The following is a 16576-nucleotide window of genomic DNA, read 5'->3' on the forward strand; positions in this document are numbered from 1 at the left end:
TTCATCAGAATATGTGTAACTAGTTATTAATCTTTGCCCAAAGCCACACTTTTTAAAAGATATGAAGGAAATTGAACAAACAAGTAGATAAAACACAGACGGTCACATATTTTTGAAACCAGATAATAGCAGTCCATGTTTAAAGTGCAAAGTTTCCGAGTGCCGCAGTTCTCCGGCAAACACAAAAAACCAGCGTGACAGAGAACAGATAAGAACATCCACTGAAGCAGCAGAACACAGCTCTGTAAACATCATTTATTCATTCATTCAGCAGGACACTCACTGTGTTCAGGGCAATTCTCAAGCTTTAACAGTCAGGTCAATACAAAGTCAAAATAATCACATAAAGACAGCAGAGAATTCCAAAGATAGACCAAGAAAATGGAAAAAAATTAAAGAACAGAAATTGTTAAGGCTTAATATTACTATTCACTTCAACTTCTTTGTTTGCAATTATCTTTCAGTGAATAATAACATTATACGAATGCGATATGTTGTGCATTTTATATAAACTGTGGCAAACTTTAAAAAATAAGCCATTGTATGATTCTCCTGTCATTTAATGATAAGACACAAACATCTCATGTACGTGTTATAAAAACAGCTCAAATATGCAGTTTACCTGGATTGTTTTCATGTTTATACAAAAAAAAAATACCATCACCCTTTGGCAAAAAAGAAGGAAAAACATTTTAAAATATATAAATATATACACAATAAGCCCCGTTTCAGGTAAAGACTCAATCTGAAGTAATAATTAAATAATTAAGAAAAAAAAGTTTTACCGCAAATATGGTAAACTAAAGGATTGGATTTACACAGCTTTTAAGTGTGGTAATGTTTGTAGTCAGGATTTATTATGTTACTCATCTTAGATACGATGTACAAACAAAAGTGACAGCACTCATATTATGATCAATGTAGCTGCCGTTTTCATAGACATTTACGGTATAAGTTCACATGTGAAGAGCACGGTTCACGCTGAAAAAAAGAAAACTTGAATTTCATTACCTGAGACAATTTTCCAAACAGGTTCCCCGTTAAACAGAACTAAGCTTTGTAAAATCTAAAGGCATTCGGACTCTGTCGACATGACGGAAATGTTAGTGTTGTGCTTCAGGTCTTATTTAGTAGAAAGATCCTAAGACAGAAGGTCAGCCCTAGCATTGGTCAATTTTGACAAAAAACTACCCATTTTCAACTGACCGGTGAAATAATGAATCTTGAGAGTAACAGTGAAAACGATATTGACAGTACAAAAACAGCTTTCTTGCATTAATGAGTCTGTGGCTGATGTTACAAAAGTACAGTACAGGACAGTTGTGTTTTGCATTGCCACAAACCGTTCATTTCATCCACAGCATGTCATAGTAACTGTATATACCTTTTTTAAATCAAATTTAAGGCTTTTTAGGAGATGGCACTCAGTCAATCAAAGGCATGCATTTGCAACATTTGGCCCACTTGCTTTGGTGCTTTTTCCCCTCCGGTCCGCCGTCCAGCAGACCATCCATATAGTGTCCATACTCCTCGATGGCATCTTCCACACGGGTGATATAAAGCCAGGTAAAAATCACACCAAAAAACTAAAAAGAAAAAAAAATAATAAAACAATATATTTAAAAATATTAATATTAAAAAAATAACTTTTACTTTAGTACAATTCAATTGTATTCTGTGGGAAATGAAGATATTGGAGTGGTTTATTGTATGTATTGCAAGCACCTTGCAGCATTACAAATTGATTGAGATCTGGACTTTGATTTTGCCCTTCAATATCCCTCAACAGATGACCATTTTGCATCAATTGTGCAGCCTGTTTTTTAATAGTTGTCTGATGCACATTTTCACTAACTGTTGCCAGAGCTGCCTTCAAGTCTATAGATGGCACCCTGAGGTTCTTTGGGACTTCCTGATGCATTTACTCTTGGGGTGAATTTGGGAAAATGGTCTGGCCTGGACATATTGCCAGTGGTTTAAAACAGTTTCCATTTGTTTTGTGTACAATGGAATAGATAAAAATTTCAGATGCATATCCTTCAACAGTCCTCCTCTGAGGCTCAAGCAGCTCTTTTACTCTTGATATAATTGTATCATGTACTTCAATGCTTAGGACAAAACCAGACCAGTTTACTGAGGTTTATATATAAGGTGTGGCCAGGGTTGCCAGCTCTATATAAGAAAACTAGCCCAATGGCCAACCAAAAATAAATAAAATTAACCTATTGAGAAATGTTAAGAAATGTCTGCGCTTGTCCATATAATGGCAATGAATAGCAACCAGCATCAAGCTTTTTAAAAAAGACGCAAACGTATCACAGAATGATCCCATGTGACATGTGTCATATCCTTAATGTGTCCTGCGGGTACACAATAGGGTTTGGTGAAAAACAAACTGAAATGTAATGTATTTATTTTGCATCTTTTTTAAAAGCTTGTTGATATTCACTGCCATTGATAGACAAGCACAAGAGGGGCATTTCTTTACATTTCTCCTTTTGTGGTCTGAAAAATAAAGAAAGGCATACGGCATTAGAACAACACAAGTGTGAGTAAATGATGACTTAACTTTCATTTTTGTGTGAACTTTCCCTTTAACCGGCACACTTCATACTGCAGCTATACAATTTATTCAGTAATATAAATCTTATTATAAACAACTGAGATAGTTCACAGTGTGGGCAGACTAACTAATGACTTTCCCCAACTGTGAATCCCCATTTACGGAAAAACTATGAAACTAATTATAAAAGTCTTTTGATTTCAAGAATTTTATTGCAAAAAAAAAAAAAAGTCTCACCACTCCTTTCCGCTCGCATTTACATATTTGCACACCGCAAACAAACAGCAGACTGAAAACCGTTCAAATGTGAACGTTGAAGTCATAGCAGGCAAATGTTATATTAATGTCTATCTCAATAATACCTGTGCTTATCGCAGATGAAGCCCTGTTTCATCTGGCATCAGTTCCTGTGAAACTGCCTAAAGATAGGGACTGTCTGACCTTACAGAAACTTATTTCTGTTCCCAGAACCTCCAATGTACTGGAGCCTTTATTAGAAAGAATTTAATTACTTTTGATGTACCATATTTTTCGGACTATAAGTCGCACATGAGTATAAGTCGCATCAGTCCAAAAATACATCATGATGAGGAAAAAAACATAAGTCGCACTGGACTATAAGTCGCATTTATTTAGAACCAAGAGAAAACATTACCGTCTCCAGCCGCGAGAGGTTTTCTCTTGGTTCATGTCAAATTAATTTTGTTAAATAAGTCGCACCTGACTATAAGACGCAGGACCAGCCAAACTATGAAAAAAAGTGTGACTTATAGTCCGGAAAATACGGTACATGTGCTTTCTGAGTATTGGTGAGTTATCAAAGATGCAGCGTTACTGAAATGACTACAAAATGGATTCAAAATCTACGTGATTATAAAAACCTACACCTGTGATTGTGCAGTGGTGTTTTGCATTTTTGTTTTTGGCAAGCTTATAGAATTTTTAATTGAGCATATGTGTTTTATGTAAACATCATGACATTTGATAATCAAAAAGACATATGCAGACAATCTGAACTGAGAAGCATGAGTCTTACCTGAGGAACTAAGATGCCCAGAAGAAGTCCAGCCATGATTTTATAGTTGTCCATGAACCAAATGAAGACGGCATTCGTGCAACCACGGGTGTAGATCACATCTATATTTTCCAGCCTCTGCGGGCAAAGTTCAAGCAATAGAAATGAGCTGCCATCACTGCATGTCTCATTAACAATCAGTGTTACGAATTCATTCATTGAAGATGCATTGAGAGATAACTGGAGGTTGTTATAAGGCAGCTCATCATTCGTCTGAGGTGCAGTATATCCTCAGGGAGCTTCTCATTGCTGTTCTCAGATGATCAGACCTTTGACCCCTTCAAATGACCGTATTTATACCAGGAGGATCGACGCAGGACACAGAACACTTTTCAAATATCAGAATGCACTTATAAGCTACTTAAAAAAAAATCTTCATGAAAGTGGATCTAAAGTAACAAAACATAGTCAGAAAGAGAGGTGATCAGTGCACATACCTCTCTCTGCAGGGCCTTGTATCCACACATTGTATTAACAACTTCAGAAGGCTGTAATACACAAGGAAATGATTGTCTTAATATTTCCATACAGGTTAAATGCATATAATAGTTAACATTTGTCTAGTATCTGTCTCATCAGCTGTGAGATTGTGTTAAAGTACAGATTTGGCAAACAACTAGCTACATAACAGGTTTCCATTATAAGTTTTGATCCTCGTTTTGTCATAAGTTACAGAGGTTTTAGTCTTCATCTAATGCAGTGCTAAGACTACTAGGCTTTTCACTTCATCTTAAAGCTGCGGTAGGTAACTTTTGATGCTCTACCGGTTAATAAACAGAACTGCTTGCGTCTTGCGAAAGAACATTGTAGCCGGAACTACTTCTCTCTGTTTATGTCTATGAAGAATCAGAAAGGTACTGGGTTACTCCGCCGCGGTACCCCCGAAGCAATCTAAAATAGTCTGAATATAAACACTTATTATAGGTGCACCCTAGTGATTCAGGACAAGCTAAAAACACGGTTTGGAAAATGGATTCATGGTGTACTCGCTTATTATATACATTTTTCTACATTTTGAACACAAACAAAGTTTCGGACCGCAGCTCTGATTGGTTGTTTCTTAACGGGAGCGATGGATTTCTGCAAATGGCAATAGGACCACTGGGAGGAGCAGATTATCGGTCTCATATTCTACTGTCAGGACATAATGACAGGTTTAACAAATATGTAAAAAATACATTTTTACAAAAGTTACCTACTGCAGCTTTAATGTCGTTCCAAATCTATAAGACTTTGGTTCATCTTTGAAAACCAGTTGAAGAAATGAAATTATTTAGATCCCTCTATTGTAAGTTCAGGAAACTTCAGTCAATATGTATGTGCGTTGATCAATGTTTGTAATTGAATAGAAGCTTTAATTAAATCAGTGCATCATATAAAGTGATGGTGTCTCTTCAGAAGATTTGGCTTGAGCTGCTTGATTCAGGAGTTAATTTCCTGATCTCTTTATAGACTTTTTGATGCATCAAGTTTTCGGTTGCATGAACTTTCATGATTAACAGAAATCAGATTTCATTAAAACTATTATCAATTGTGATTCAAAGATGACCAAAGTCTTATGGGTTTGGAACTATATGGGGATGAGCTAATGAGGGCAGTTTTAATTTTGGGATGAATATCTCAATATCCAACAAGACAAACTGTTCAAATTACTTTCATTTGACAAATTAAACAAAATTAGCTCAAGGGAATGTACAAATCTGGGTTACATTAGGCTAAATATTCTTTTAAACAATGTGATTTTCTAAGTTTATATGACGTTCACAAACAAAAAAGGCAGATAAGTTATCAACATCTAGTTTCATTTGCAACAAGTGTATCTAATGCGATAAGCACACATTGTTGTAACTTCGGCACCTTGAAGAAATTCAGTCAAAAGGGCTGTTAAATCAAGAACTTTGCCAAAATATTCTACAATTTATTACTTCCTATACTGAGCCAGGTTAAGTGAGGTAACGTTTTATATCTTGTAATCTGGCATTAATGCAATGTCCTTAGATAAGATTCTGATATTGGATTTCTGATGTAATCTTCATATATATAGAAATCAGCATTGCTTTGTCTTAGACTGAAGCAGTGATGAGGTAATGTTTGTCCACAGGTAATCTGCACACAGCTGGATGTTAGCAAACAGGCTCTGTGTGCTTTTTCCAAAACTAATGAAAAATGAATGCCCTTTTTGACTGCAAGACCTGCTTTAGCATTGCACTTAAGAGGACACATTTGTTAACTGTCCTATGCAATTCCCCAAAAAAATTCTCTTTTAATATTCAAGAAAATGTCATTTCAAGCTGGGCTTCATCTCTGGCTCAACGTTTCCATAAATGAACAAAAATAAAGCAAAGCAACTGGGTATTATGAAAACTGGAAATCCTGCGCAGAAAACATTGTATGCATAATTTCAAAAATATGATGTGTGGGCAAAGTTATTTTCCAATTCACTGGATGTAGTAGTGTCATTGTTTTTCCACCTGTAAAAATCAGAATGTGTCAGTTAACTGTGAAAATGAAAGCAGACACGAGGAGAGCTAAAATGGGACAAAACCAAACTAACAAAGGAATGATGAAATCTCCTTTCATGAGAGCAAACAGTAACCTCACAAAAAACTCAATCACAAAAGCAATAAATGCTATTGTTTCCTTTCAAGTGAACCAGGGCTGATCAAAATGTAGAAGTATTTGCTCCCATTGACTGCTGACAGCAACAACTAAGTTTACAGACATCCTGTAGAGCAATATTTGTTTAATTTAATGTGTCCTTACTGAATACAGTTATTCATTTCTTTAAAAAAACAACAACAAACAAATGAACAAAAACCCCTTGTTGGTTCCAATCTTTTGAATGGTATTGTGCTTGTGCTTTATGACAAACTGGAGTCATATAAATGTGACTATTTTTGCAAACATAAGATAATGAGTGGTGTGTGTGTTCACATAGCAAGACAAATTAAAAAATATTCATAGACAAACCTTGCTTATACAACAGGTGTAAGGCACTGCACACGCCAGCGGACCAGGAGCAGTGCAGTTGTGATACATGTTCACCTTCCAGTCTGAGAAGTCTGTTCCCCCACAACATTTGAACTGGAGAAACAAGAATCAAAGCATTAACAATCACTTTAAAAAAACATTTCTTAGATGAATGCCACTATTACTTGATAAAGCTGGTAGTTTTCTCATCTGGCACCGCAAAAGATGGTAGCACATAGTGGTTCGACAGTGATGTAACTACTAGAGGAATATTTGTACATCGCATTTGTAAAAATAACATTTGGGTAATGTGCAAATGGTTGGATAGAAGGTGTCATCAGCAGCTAAATTGCACCTGGTTGACAAGACATTAAACATAAGTGGTGAAAAGAGTAATCTGACCTGCTCTGTATTCATTTCTTGAGGCAAAACTTTCAGAAGACAAGCATGAATAAATAATATAAACCGTCTTCTCTCAATGAATGGCACAATTCATATTCCAGCCCCTCAGCTCATTTAAATGGCATTGAATAACATTAGAGGTAATAACTCGATTCTCTTATAAGAAACATAATTATTGTACATCAATATTAGATATATGACAATCAGTTTAAGGAAAACAAGGGGGCATAATTGTTTGATGATGTCCTACTGCAGAAGGCAGACAGAATCTAATGCAGCATGGCATGTCAGTCACAAAGCAAATAAATGAGGAATGACCTAAACCACTGGGGATGAAGCCGCTGGACACAGCAGCCAGAGAGAAACTTGCTCACTTGGAAAGTATATGTTTCCTGATACAGACTGAATACTTGTGTGAACAATGTAGAAACTACGTCTGCAATGACTTAAGGTGAATAGAATAACAGAATTACTTTTCACTGCTTATTTTAGCCAAAATTTGTGATGTATTGAGGGGGTGCAAAATGACTGTCAAGTGTCTTTCTCTCTCTAAATCTTGTCAATTGATATTCAGATGTAGAATTGATCCCCGTGATGTTTTCATTGTCCTTCAGATTGAACACACATTCCCTCTATGATCTGGAATCTTATTCATTATAATTATCCTGTGAAGCAGAAATAAATACCCACTGTGTCATGTTGAGCTTATCGGGAGACTGTTTGACAGAAAAAAAAAGTAAGGAAGGAATTTCAACCACAATGAAAGACTGCTGTGACGAGCACTGAAGGTGGTTTAACCAGAAAAATAATCCCTTTATTTTAACAATGGACCGAATGGAATGTGCTAAACTTTTGTTTCTGACCATCACAGTGTGAGGAATGATTACTTGAAACTGACTGTTCTCATAGGCACAGCTCTACTTAGTTTCTTTAAAGTCAAGTCAAAAAGGATCTTTGTAAATCAAATGAAATTGCTGTAATATTTGCCTAAATAATGGAGCACTGCTGTAACAGCTCGCTGTAATCACTCATATTAAACCGGTACATGCAGACGCTCAGGGTGAGGTTGTGCAGCCGGTGGACTGCTACAGAGTCATTCTGTTCATTCTGAATGCACTCGATGAGCTGTTCTTACCTAATTAATGGTCATAAAAATGGACATTTGAGTAATCTGAATATAGGGATTTTTTCATGGAAAACACAGACTTGAATTATCCAGTTATTAAAACAGAATTTATAAAGCAGAAAATCATGGAATTTGGAAAATAATAAGTCAGTGATGATCATGGTTTTTTCAGCATCTACTGACTATACAAGGACATCCACATGAACTTCATCTCCAGAGCTACTCTGAGATTTCATGTGATAAAAACTTCTGCAAATACATTATCTCTAAAAGGTCTTCATTATAAACTACAAAAATAAAAGTGTTGTTTAACCTGAAAAATGATGGCAGAATTCTAAAGAAAAAATACTTTTTCGCAGCCATTTATAAAAAAATAAATAAAATCATTGTTTGTTGAAAGGAACCATTCTATTTTCATTTTCTTACAATCTTTAAAAGATTGTTTAATATATATATATATATATATATATATATATATATATATATATATATATTTATATATATATATATATATATATATATATATATATATATATTTATTTTACAAAAAAAATAGAATTTAGAATTTCATATGGCATTGTTATTGTATTTAATTAATTGATAATACATAATTTAATACATTTTAATAAATTATTAAATTCAAATGATAATGCTTTTACTGATAAAAATATAACTCTTAAAAAAAAAAAAAAGAATTTCACAGGACCTATAGGTTTCCCAGTTAACAGACATAGGGCCCTATCTTGCACCCAGCGCAATTGACTTTGTACACCGACGCATGTGTCATTCCTATTTTGCACCCGCGCAAAGCGCACTTTTCCCTCCACAGAAGCACGTCGCTAAACTAGTGAATGAACTTGCGCTCCCTGGGCGGTTCAGCGCAGAAAAGGAGGCGTGTTCCGGCGCAAACGATCCCTGGTGCTATTTTGTTGTTCCATTAAACAATTGCGCCACTGACCAGAAAAAACCTAGTCTAAAGTCAGTGGCGCGTTGCGCGTTGTTCATTATGCTATTTTAAGGGCGCATGCTTGGCCATAATGTATAGCGTGCACAACGTGCATACACTTTGCTCATGTAATCTACACAGATGCAACAGTTATTTTTGCAAATCATAAATTGTTACACTAAAAAAATATTAACACATGAGATGACGGAAATCATTGTGGTGTGCCACGAAGATGTGAAAAAAATAGGCATAAAACTAGCTCACAAATTATTCAGGCTAATTATTCTCCCATCCCCATACAACACAACTTCTCTGTCTTTCACTGCTCTTACAAGAACATCAGTCTCCTCGGCTGTGAACCGCTCCTGGCGTGCGCCTGGTAAATACGGCATAATAATAGCAATCCATAATGGAACTTGCGCACCTGCTTTTAAAGGGAATGTTGGATGACGCTCTGATTGGTTTATTTCACGTTACGCCCAAACCACACCTATGAATAATGAAGCTACTTCAGACCAACCCACTTTAGATTTGCGCCGGGCGCAAGAGCCATTTATCCCGCCGGGAAAATAGCAACAGCGCCGAGACCCGCCCACAAACTTACTTGCGCTTCGCGCTTTGACACTTGCGTTTCAGATCGTTAAAATAGGGCCCATAGAGTCGCAGTTTCATTTATTTTCAGCAATGATTAAAGAAAATTTCTTTTGAAATGCAACAAATTGTAAACAAAATGGGTTCACCAATAGCAATGCAGAGTGAATGCATGCAGAGAGGTCTGGGTTTTCATAGTTTCTTAATGTGCAACTTTGTTGACAGGTCAAGCTCAAAGCCAGCATATTAAATCTGTGCCTTTCATGTGTCCATGACAAATCTCTTACCTTTATCTGAACATAGTCCATGATGTTTTTGAAATCCAGGTCATCATAGTAATTGACCATGCCTTTACGGATGTTTTTGTTGAGAAGGTCCTCTGTCTATTGGACAAAGGAATTTCTGTGTTATAACAGGATTTTTCTTTCATTTGTTTTGAAGCAGTTAGAAATAAACATGAAAAAAAAAACGGTAATATCTGAGGACTAGGGCAATTCGTTTCTTAAAAAATATGATTAAAATTAAGTTCACAGTGATGGTTTTATGCTCTGGATTCAAAATTATTTTGTTAATGATTGTTGAAGTGTCAAAAAGCCAAACAAAATTCAGTAGACGCTGAAATACAACCTCACCTAATCAGAAAACGGTCATGACCCAGCAACCATGTAACAATCCTTTGGATCCCATTAGCCCAATGAAATGAATAACAAAGAAAATACCAAAAATCGCATGGCTAATGACTATAAAATACTGCAATACTGAAATCTGTACAGTATGTGTATACATTTCTTGCCATTTGGAAATTTACATTAAAAAATTGTCTTATTATCAAGAAAGGGATTTGTCAAGAAAATTTTAAATGCAACAAAAAAGGAGATAAAAATGACTGTACCTGTCTCCTAAAGATCAAAGCTAGAATCCCACTGACGAGCTCCAAAATGAGACACAGAGCCAGCATGTAAAGAAACTGCAAGGAAACAGTAAACAGTGGATCTCAAGTGAAACAGAAACACACGCACATTGCTCAGAAGCATCTGAAACAGTCACACGTCTCAATTTCTGCCCTATGTTGGCTGTGAGACCGTCTATGCGTGTACAACAACAAGTGTCCTCTTTACAAGGCAGATGGACCAGTGAATACATTTCCCATCAGCTTGTTTTCTGGCTAGTGTGTGATTGGGGAGTTGTATTAACAGAGAAATTGGAAATTAGAGGATGCTATTCATCATGAGACAATATTTCAGTATTTCAGTCTGCAAAGTTCATGTTAATTCTCCATCAGGTGAACTGATATTTGACATATCAGATTGTGTTATTCAAATAATTCCTTTACGCAAACTGATAAATGACTCATCCCTTTATAAACTAGTTGAGTGTGGTTTGTTTTCGCTACTTTTTTAGTACAAGTGATTTAAGTAAGAATGTTTTCCTCTTTCTATTGTTAACTCTCTTTCAACCTCCATCATTTTTTTGGAACGCAAAAGAAGATATTCTGAAAAACTGTTTTGTCCATATAATGATAGTCAGTGGGGAACATAACAACACTAGGCACTGACTTTCAATGTATGGACAAAAACAAAATATTTTTTGTGCCCCCTTGAAAAATGATAGTCATAAAGCTTTGGAACAACATGAAAGGGTGAATAAATAATGACAGGATTTTCTTTTTTCTTTGTCTCTTTGTGTTCATTTTATTTTATGTTAGCTTCCTTCGAAAAGCATCATTATAAAGAACAGAATATGAAGGCCACTACTGTATGCAAAAGTCTACTGGAAAAATAAAAACTTACCACTTTGAGAAGGCACAAGTTGTCTCTGAGAGATGCCAGAACGCCGATGAAGGAGACGATGAACATGATCACACCAAGCAAAATGAGGATAATGGCAGGAGCCAGGAATACTCCTTCCAGCGTTTTGTACTGTTGCCTCTCCACCTCCGCATAAATGCCGATGGCCAAAATAAAGCCCCCTATCAGCTAAAACAAATCACAAAAATCAGACCATTTGGGTTTCATGCAAAATTACAGATGGAATGAAGATCACTATTTTACTGATATTAGTACCTTTAAAAATGCACATGGGTTAAAAACAACACAAAAGATTAGATAAAATATGTAGACTCACTTTACTAAATCTAGGAATATATTCTTCAGTATGTTTTTTATATTTAAAGGTATTATGATTCAAACAAGAGTTAAGTAGAGTTATGTGAAATCTCCCGAGTTTATGTATTCTAACCTTGAATCTTAATGGCACCCGATGCGCCGAGTGTCATTTCCATTTAGATATATTCAACAGGAATATTATAGTCTACTGATCGGAGCTGTGGTTAACTAATTGAAGAATTAAAGCATGTGGTGTGAACCCCAAAGCAGCTCTGTGTCACAATGAAAAGTAGTATAAAGTAGATCTAGGAGAAGCATATTCAGATTAAGTTGTGCAAAACTGACATAGAACAGCAAATGCACTTGTGAAACTTTGCGTAACAAATACTGAGCTCTAGTGACATGGCTTAATGGCATAATCAAATAATAACCATTATAATGCTGCTCTGGTAATTGCAGTAAAACCACTCCATGTCTATTAACTCACTGCGTGTGTGTGTGTGTGTGTGTGTATACATGTCTGTGTGCATATGGGCTTTACAAGACATTTGTTGTACTAAAGCATTCCTTTCTCATTCAACATCACACGAGCATGTACTGTATTCTGTATGGATAAGTTTGTATCTTTTTCCTCAAATGAATAGTGGCATCATCGGTATATACTGTACCAGTTTTCTTTTCATAGGATGCCTACTCAAAAGCATTCAGATGAAAAAAATTATTGTCAGTGCATAAAAAAACAAAGTAAATATTGTAAACTCAAAAGCGTGTAATACTCAACTGTGACATCAGCGGGTCAAGTTTCAGAGCGAAGTAGCTAAACTGTATGAATGTGAGGGGGTGCAAACAGGTTAAACTGGCAGAAATGAATGGACTAATTAGAGTAAACGACTCCCCTATTCATTCCCCTTTTAGTCTCGTCCAAATTGAAATGAAGTAGAAACATGAAATGATCTGTGGGTGATCAGGATTTAATGAAGGTCTTTGCAGTTCGGTTAAATTAAAGGTCCACCTCCATATCTACCATCATCATTACTTTACAGAGGGTTTGTGGACTAATGGGCTAAAAAAAGAAGGTTGCTATTCATATCAGTTAACAACAGGTAGTAGTGTTTAAGATAAACAAACACGTGTTACTGTATTTTTTTATTATTATTATTAAGCAACATAAATCTATAAACATAATTAAATGTTAACTTACACTACCACATACATTTTTTGTTTTGTTTTTTGAATTAAGTCTTTTATGAACTGCATTAATTTGATCAACAATAAAACCCATAATATTGTGAAATATTATTACAATTTACAATATCTGTAAAGTATTTTAATATATTTTCAAATGTAAATTTGTTCCTGTGATGTCACAGCTGAATTTTCAGCATCATTACTAATCATTATAATAAGATGATTTGCTGCTCACTAATTTTTTTATTTTTTTATTATTATCAGTGTTGAAAACATTTTTGCTGCTTAATATTATAAATATCTTAAGTCACTTTTAAAATTAGGGCTGCACGATTAATCGCATGTGATTGTCATGTGTGTCTCGTCAGTAAAGCCGGTTCTGTGATTAGCGGTAAATATCCTTCCCCTGCTTTCAAATGGAGCAGCATTTAATAGACAGAGCCATAGTTCGCTCACAAGCTACGCAATATCGCGTTCATTACTGCATGTGATTCATCTGTGATGAAGCAAAGTCCTCTCTGCATTTCAGAAGACAACCAAACATCATAATGTTTTTATTTTATATGTTTTAATATTTTTTAGTTAAAACATACATGACAACAACTAATTCCTTTGGATATTGAAAGACTGGAAAAAAGGAAAACAGAAAAAATAAATGCCTAAGGTTCCAAAAGGCCTTTGGAAACTGAAAGTATCAACCAGAGTTATGAGCTTTGGAAGACTATAAAGACTGAAGGCACAAGTGCTGATGGAGTCCAAGACCACCACCACCTCATTTCAACAGAAATTATCTGGGGCTGAGGCTGGCTCCATCTGGGTGGTTTTAATTTATAATTCATTTATTTTCATGCACCTTTATGTCAAAACACATTGCTTAAACATAAATAAACAGCTGAATCTGACTGTTAGCCATGGTTTGTTTTGGATGATGGTTTTTTCCTCAAGGTAATGTCACAGCTTCCAAACGCTCTCAACGCAAAAGCATACTCGCGCTCGTGATTCTTTAGCTCCGCCCACACGTCACGCCTCCAGTCGGTCGTGTTTTTCCGGGAAAAATCGGTACAGACTATCTTTCTCTTATGAATATAATAAAACTAAAGACTTTTTGGAGTTATGAAGGATGCAGTACTACTCTATAGGTACTCAAGATTAACAGGATATTGAGTGAAAACGAGCATTTCACCCCCCTTTAAAAGTAGAGGAAAACAAAGAACATCATCTACAAAACCTCTAGCACGTACATCTGCAAATATAAATAAATCAAAACTATTTCCAAACATCCAAAACTGCAATTAAGCCAATCTATAAAGTTATCACAAGTCAAGCAAGGTGTAAGCAGACGGTGCACTTCAGAATGCCTTTGACCAATCAACATGAGTGCACATTAATCAACAGAGATGGTAAGAACAGACAGATGTACTCCCTTGCCTTTGTGAGCAGAAAAAATCCACTTGCATAATCCACACATAATAATTCACCCTTGCAGCCCTGTGTAAGGCACGTGCACCAGGTCTCTTGTGAACCCTGTGATGAAAGCAGCATAAAGTGTGCGCTGGGTCAGCCAGCACTGTAATACTGGTGCCAGTGGGCCACCAAGAGCCTCGGCTGGTGGCATAATGGTCTGAAATGGGGTCCTAAGGGGCCCATCATTTATGCTGTCAGTGTGATGGGCAGAACATGTGCAGACCTGCTCTTGACAGTACACAGTGAGAGAAGCACAATGGTGCAGCAAAATGAACACCTGCCCTTTACTCACAATAATCTTTTTCAAATGTCAATAATGTTATTTGCATATTTAAACAGTATGAATAATACATTAATGGCACAATTGTGAAATGTATTTAAAAGATTATTATGAGAGTTTATGCAATGATGATGTAAAATAATAAATAAAAAAAAAGGACAAATAGTCTGGTGAATAACATCAAATGAGGAGAATAGAAACAACTGAGGACAGAACATTAAAATGAATAAACATTGCATTGAAGTATAATCAGGATTTCCGTTTAGAATTTTAATCAGATCTGAGTTTGAACTGTCAAAAGAATTTAAAACGGCAAATAACAGGACTTAAATAAACCCAAATTGCTCTCTGGTTTATTTTTGGTAAGTCACAGTCTGACAACAGTAAACAAAAGTATTAGGTTACTTGAAGACTAAAAATAGAGAAATACATGCATGGAAATAATGTAGCGAGAGTGGGAGAGAGAGAGAGTTTTGCATCTATAATATTATATATTTTCTTCAATACTATATTATATATTTTCTTCAACACTATATTTAACTTTTACAAAAACTAAAAGGTCCATCTTTATCCATAAATGGTACATAATACTAATACTTTAAAAGTAAATATTAGCACATAAAGTGAACATATTGGTGACTCTGGAAAGGACACTGCTACAGTGATAGTTGGTACCATGAGTGTAGCACCATGAGTTTGATATTATAATCTTAATGTATAAAGCATACTTTTATCCTAATTTCGTTTCAGGGCCAATCAAACTATACTTGCCTCATGAATGTATTGTAATCCTGAGTTCAAAACAAGCTTGACCTTATAAATGCAGGTCTTATAAATAGCAAACAAACTTCCTGCTTAAGACAAAGAAGAAAGAATCTGTTCATGAAGATGGAGGAAATTTTTTAACACACATTAAACAATGCATGTTGCTCATCTTGAGCGAAGTAATAATGATAATGTGCAAATTAACTTTGAGTGTCGGTTTAAAAATTTTGCACAGTATGACAACATTCTGTATTTTGGTCATCTGATAATCATGCACTCAATAAAAGAAGCAAAATAACACACAAACCACTAAAAGAGTCAGTTTCAGTTTCTATCTGCTTCTTTAAAGTCAATGCTATTTATTTATTTATTGTTTTGGTACAAATGAACACATACATTTAACAAGAAAGTTGTTGCTGTTTTAAGTATTATATAGCCTACCTATAATTTACAATTTTCACTTAATATTTTCTTCAGCGACGTCTGATATTTATTAATAAATCGATGGATAAACAATTGCATAATCAGATGTTGTTATGCAACATAATAACAACATCTATTATGTTCAACAGCAAGTTACTCTACTAAGAAGATCGATAATTCAGTGAGTAACAAACCCATAATGGCACAGTACAGAATAATAACTCGAGGAGGAGGAGGGTGGGGTCAAGAGCACTTCAACGGGTAATAATGGGTGATATTATAACATATTAAAATATATTAACATACACAAATATATAAACATAAACTCAATTTTTACTGCTAGTAGAATTTTGAAATTCAACTTTATTATTTGCTTTCTCTGTTTCTTCAGACTCTTTACACCGCACTTGTGTACAGTTGCTGACTTAACATTACAGACTACAACACCGGTTTATAACATATAACAAAAACAATCAAACTCACCCAGAAAATTGTTGCATATACGATTAAGCAGAACTTGAGAAAGAGGTACGAGCACTTATCGCAATATCGGACTTCACTGGACATGTTAAAAACATATACGATACGATGATACGAAATATGTTCGCGTAAACACTTCCTGGTTTGTTTGTCTCGTCTACCTGAGTGAACGCAGCGCGCGCCTCATTATCACACAGA

At 35.4% G+C, this 16576-nt stretch overlaps 1 protein-coding gene across 1 annotated transcript; it reads right to left on the reverse strand.

Annotated features, from left to right (window-relative positions):
- Positions 1-237: 237 nt before the first annotated feature.
- Positions 238-16575, reverse strand: LOC113112775 (tetraspanin-15-like). Its single transcript, XM_026278623.1, has 8 exons — positions 16382-16575; positions 11464-11649; positions 10566-10640; positions 9961-10056; positions 6609-6722; positions 4076-4126; positions 3600-3716; positions 238-1586 (listed from the first exon to the last, which is right to left on the reverse strand). The coding sequence occupies exons 1-8, from the start codon at positions 16463-16465 to the stop codon at positions 1425-1427; spliced, it is 885 nt and encodes a 294-aa protein (XP_026134408.1). The 5' UTR covers positions 16466-16575; the 3' UTR covers positions 238-1424.
- Position 16576: the final 1 nt, after the last annotated feature.

The sequence above is a fragment of the Carassius auratus genome, chromosome 13 (assembly GCF_003368295.1).
Source record: "Carassius auratus strain Wakin chromosome 13, ASM336829v1, whole genome shotgun sequence".
Lineage (NCBI taxonomy): Eukaryota > Metazoa > Chordata > Actinopteri > Cypriniformes > Cyprinidae > Carassius > Carassius auratus.

What these genes read in the sequence shown, in the direction of transcription:
- LOC113112775 (XM_026278623.1), bottom strand. Translation starts at nt 16,465, where the DNA reads ATGTCCAGTGAAGTCCGATATTGCGATAAGTGCTCGTACCTCTTTCTC. An exon ending in TGGACTATGTTCAGATAAAG is followed by an intron (nt 6,723 to 9,960) that starts GTAAGAGATTTG and finishes TTGTTTCTCCAG; the next exon opens with TTCAAATGTTGTGGGGGAAC. An exon ending in ACACCTGTTGTATAAGCAAG is followed by an intron (nt 4,127 to 6,608) that starts GTTTGTCTATGA and finishes TGTGTATTACAG; the next exon opens with CCTTCTGAAGTTGTTAATAC.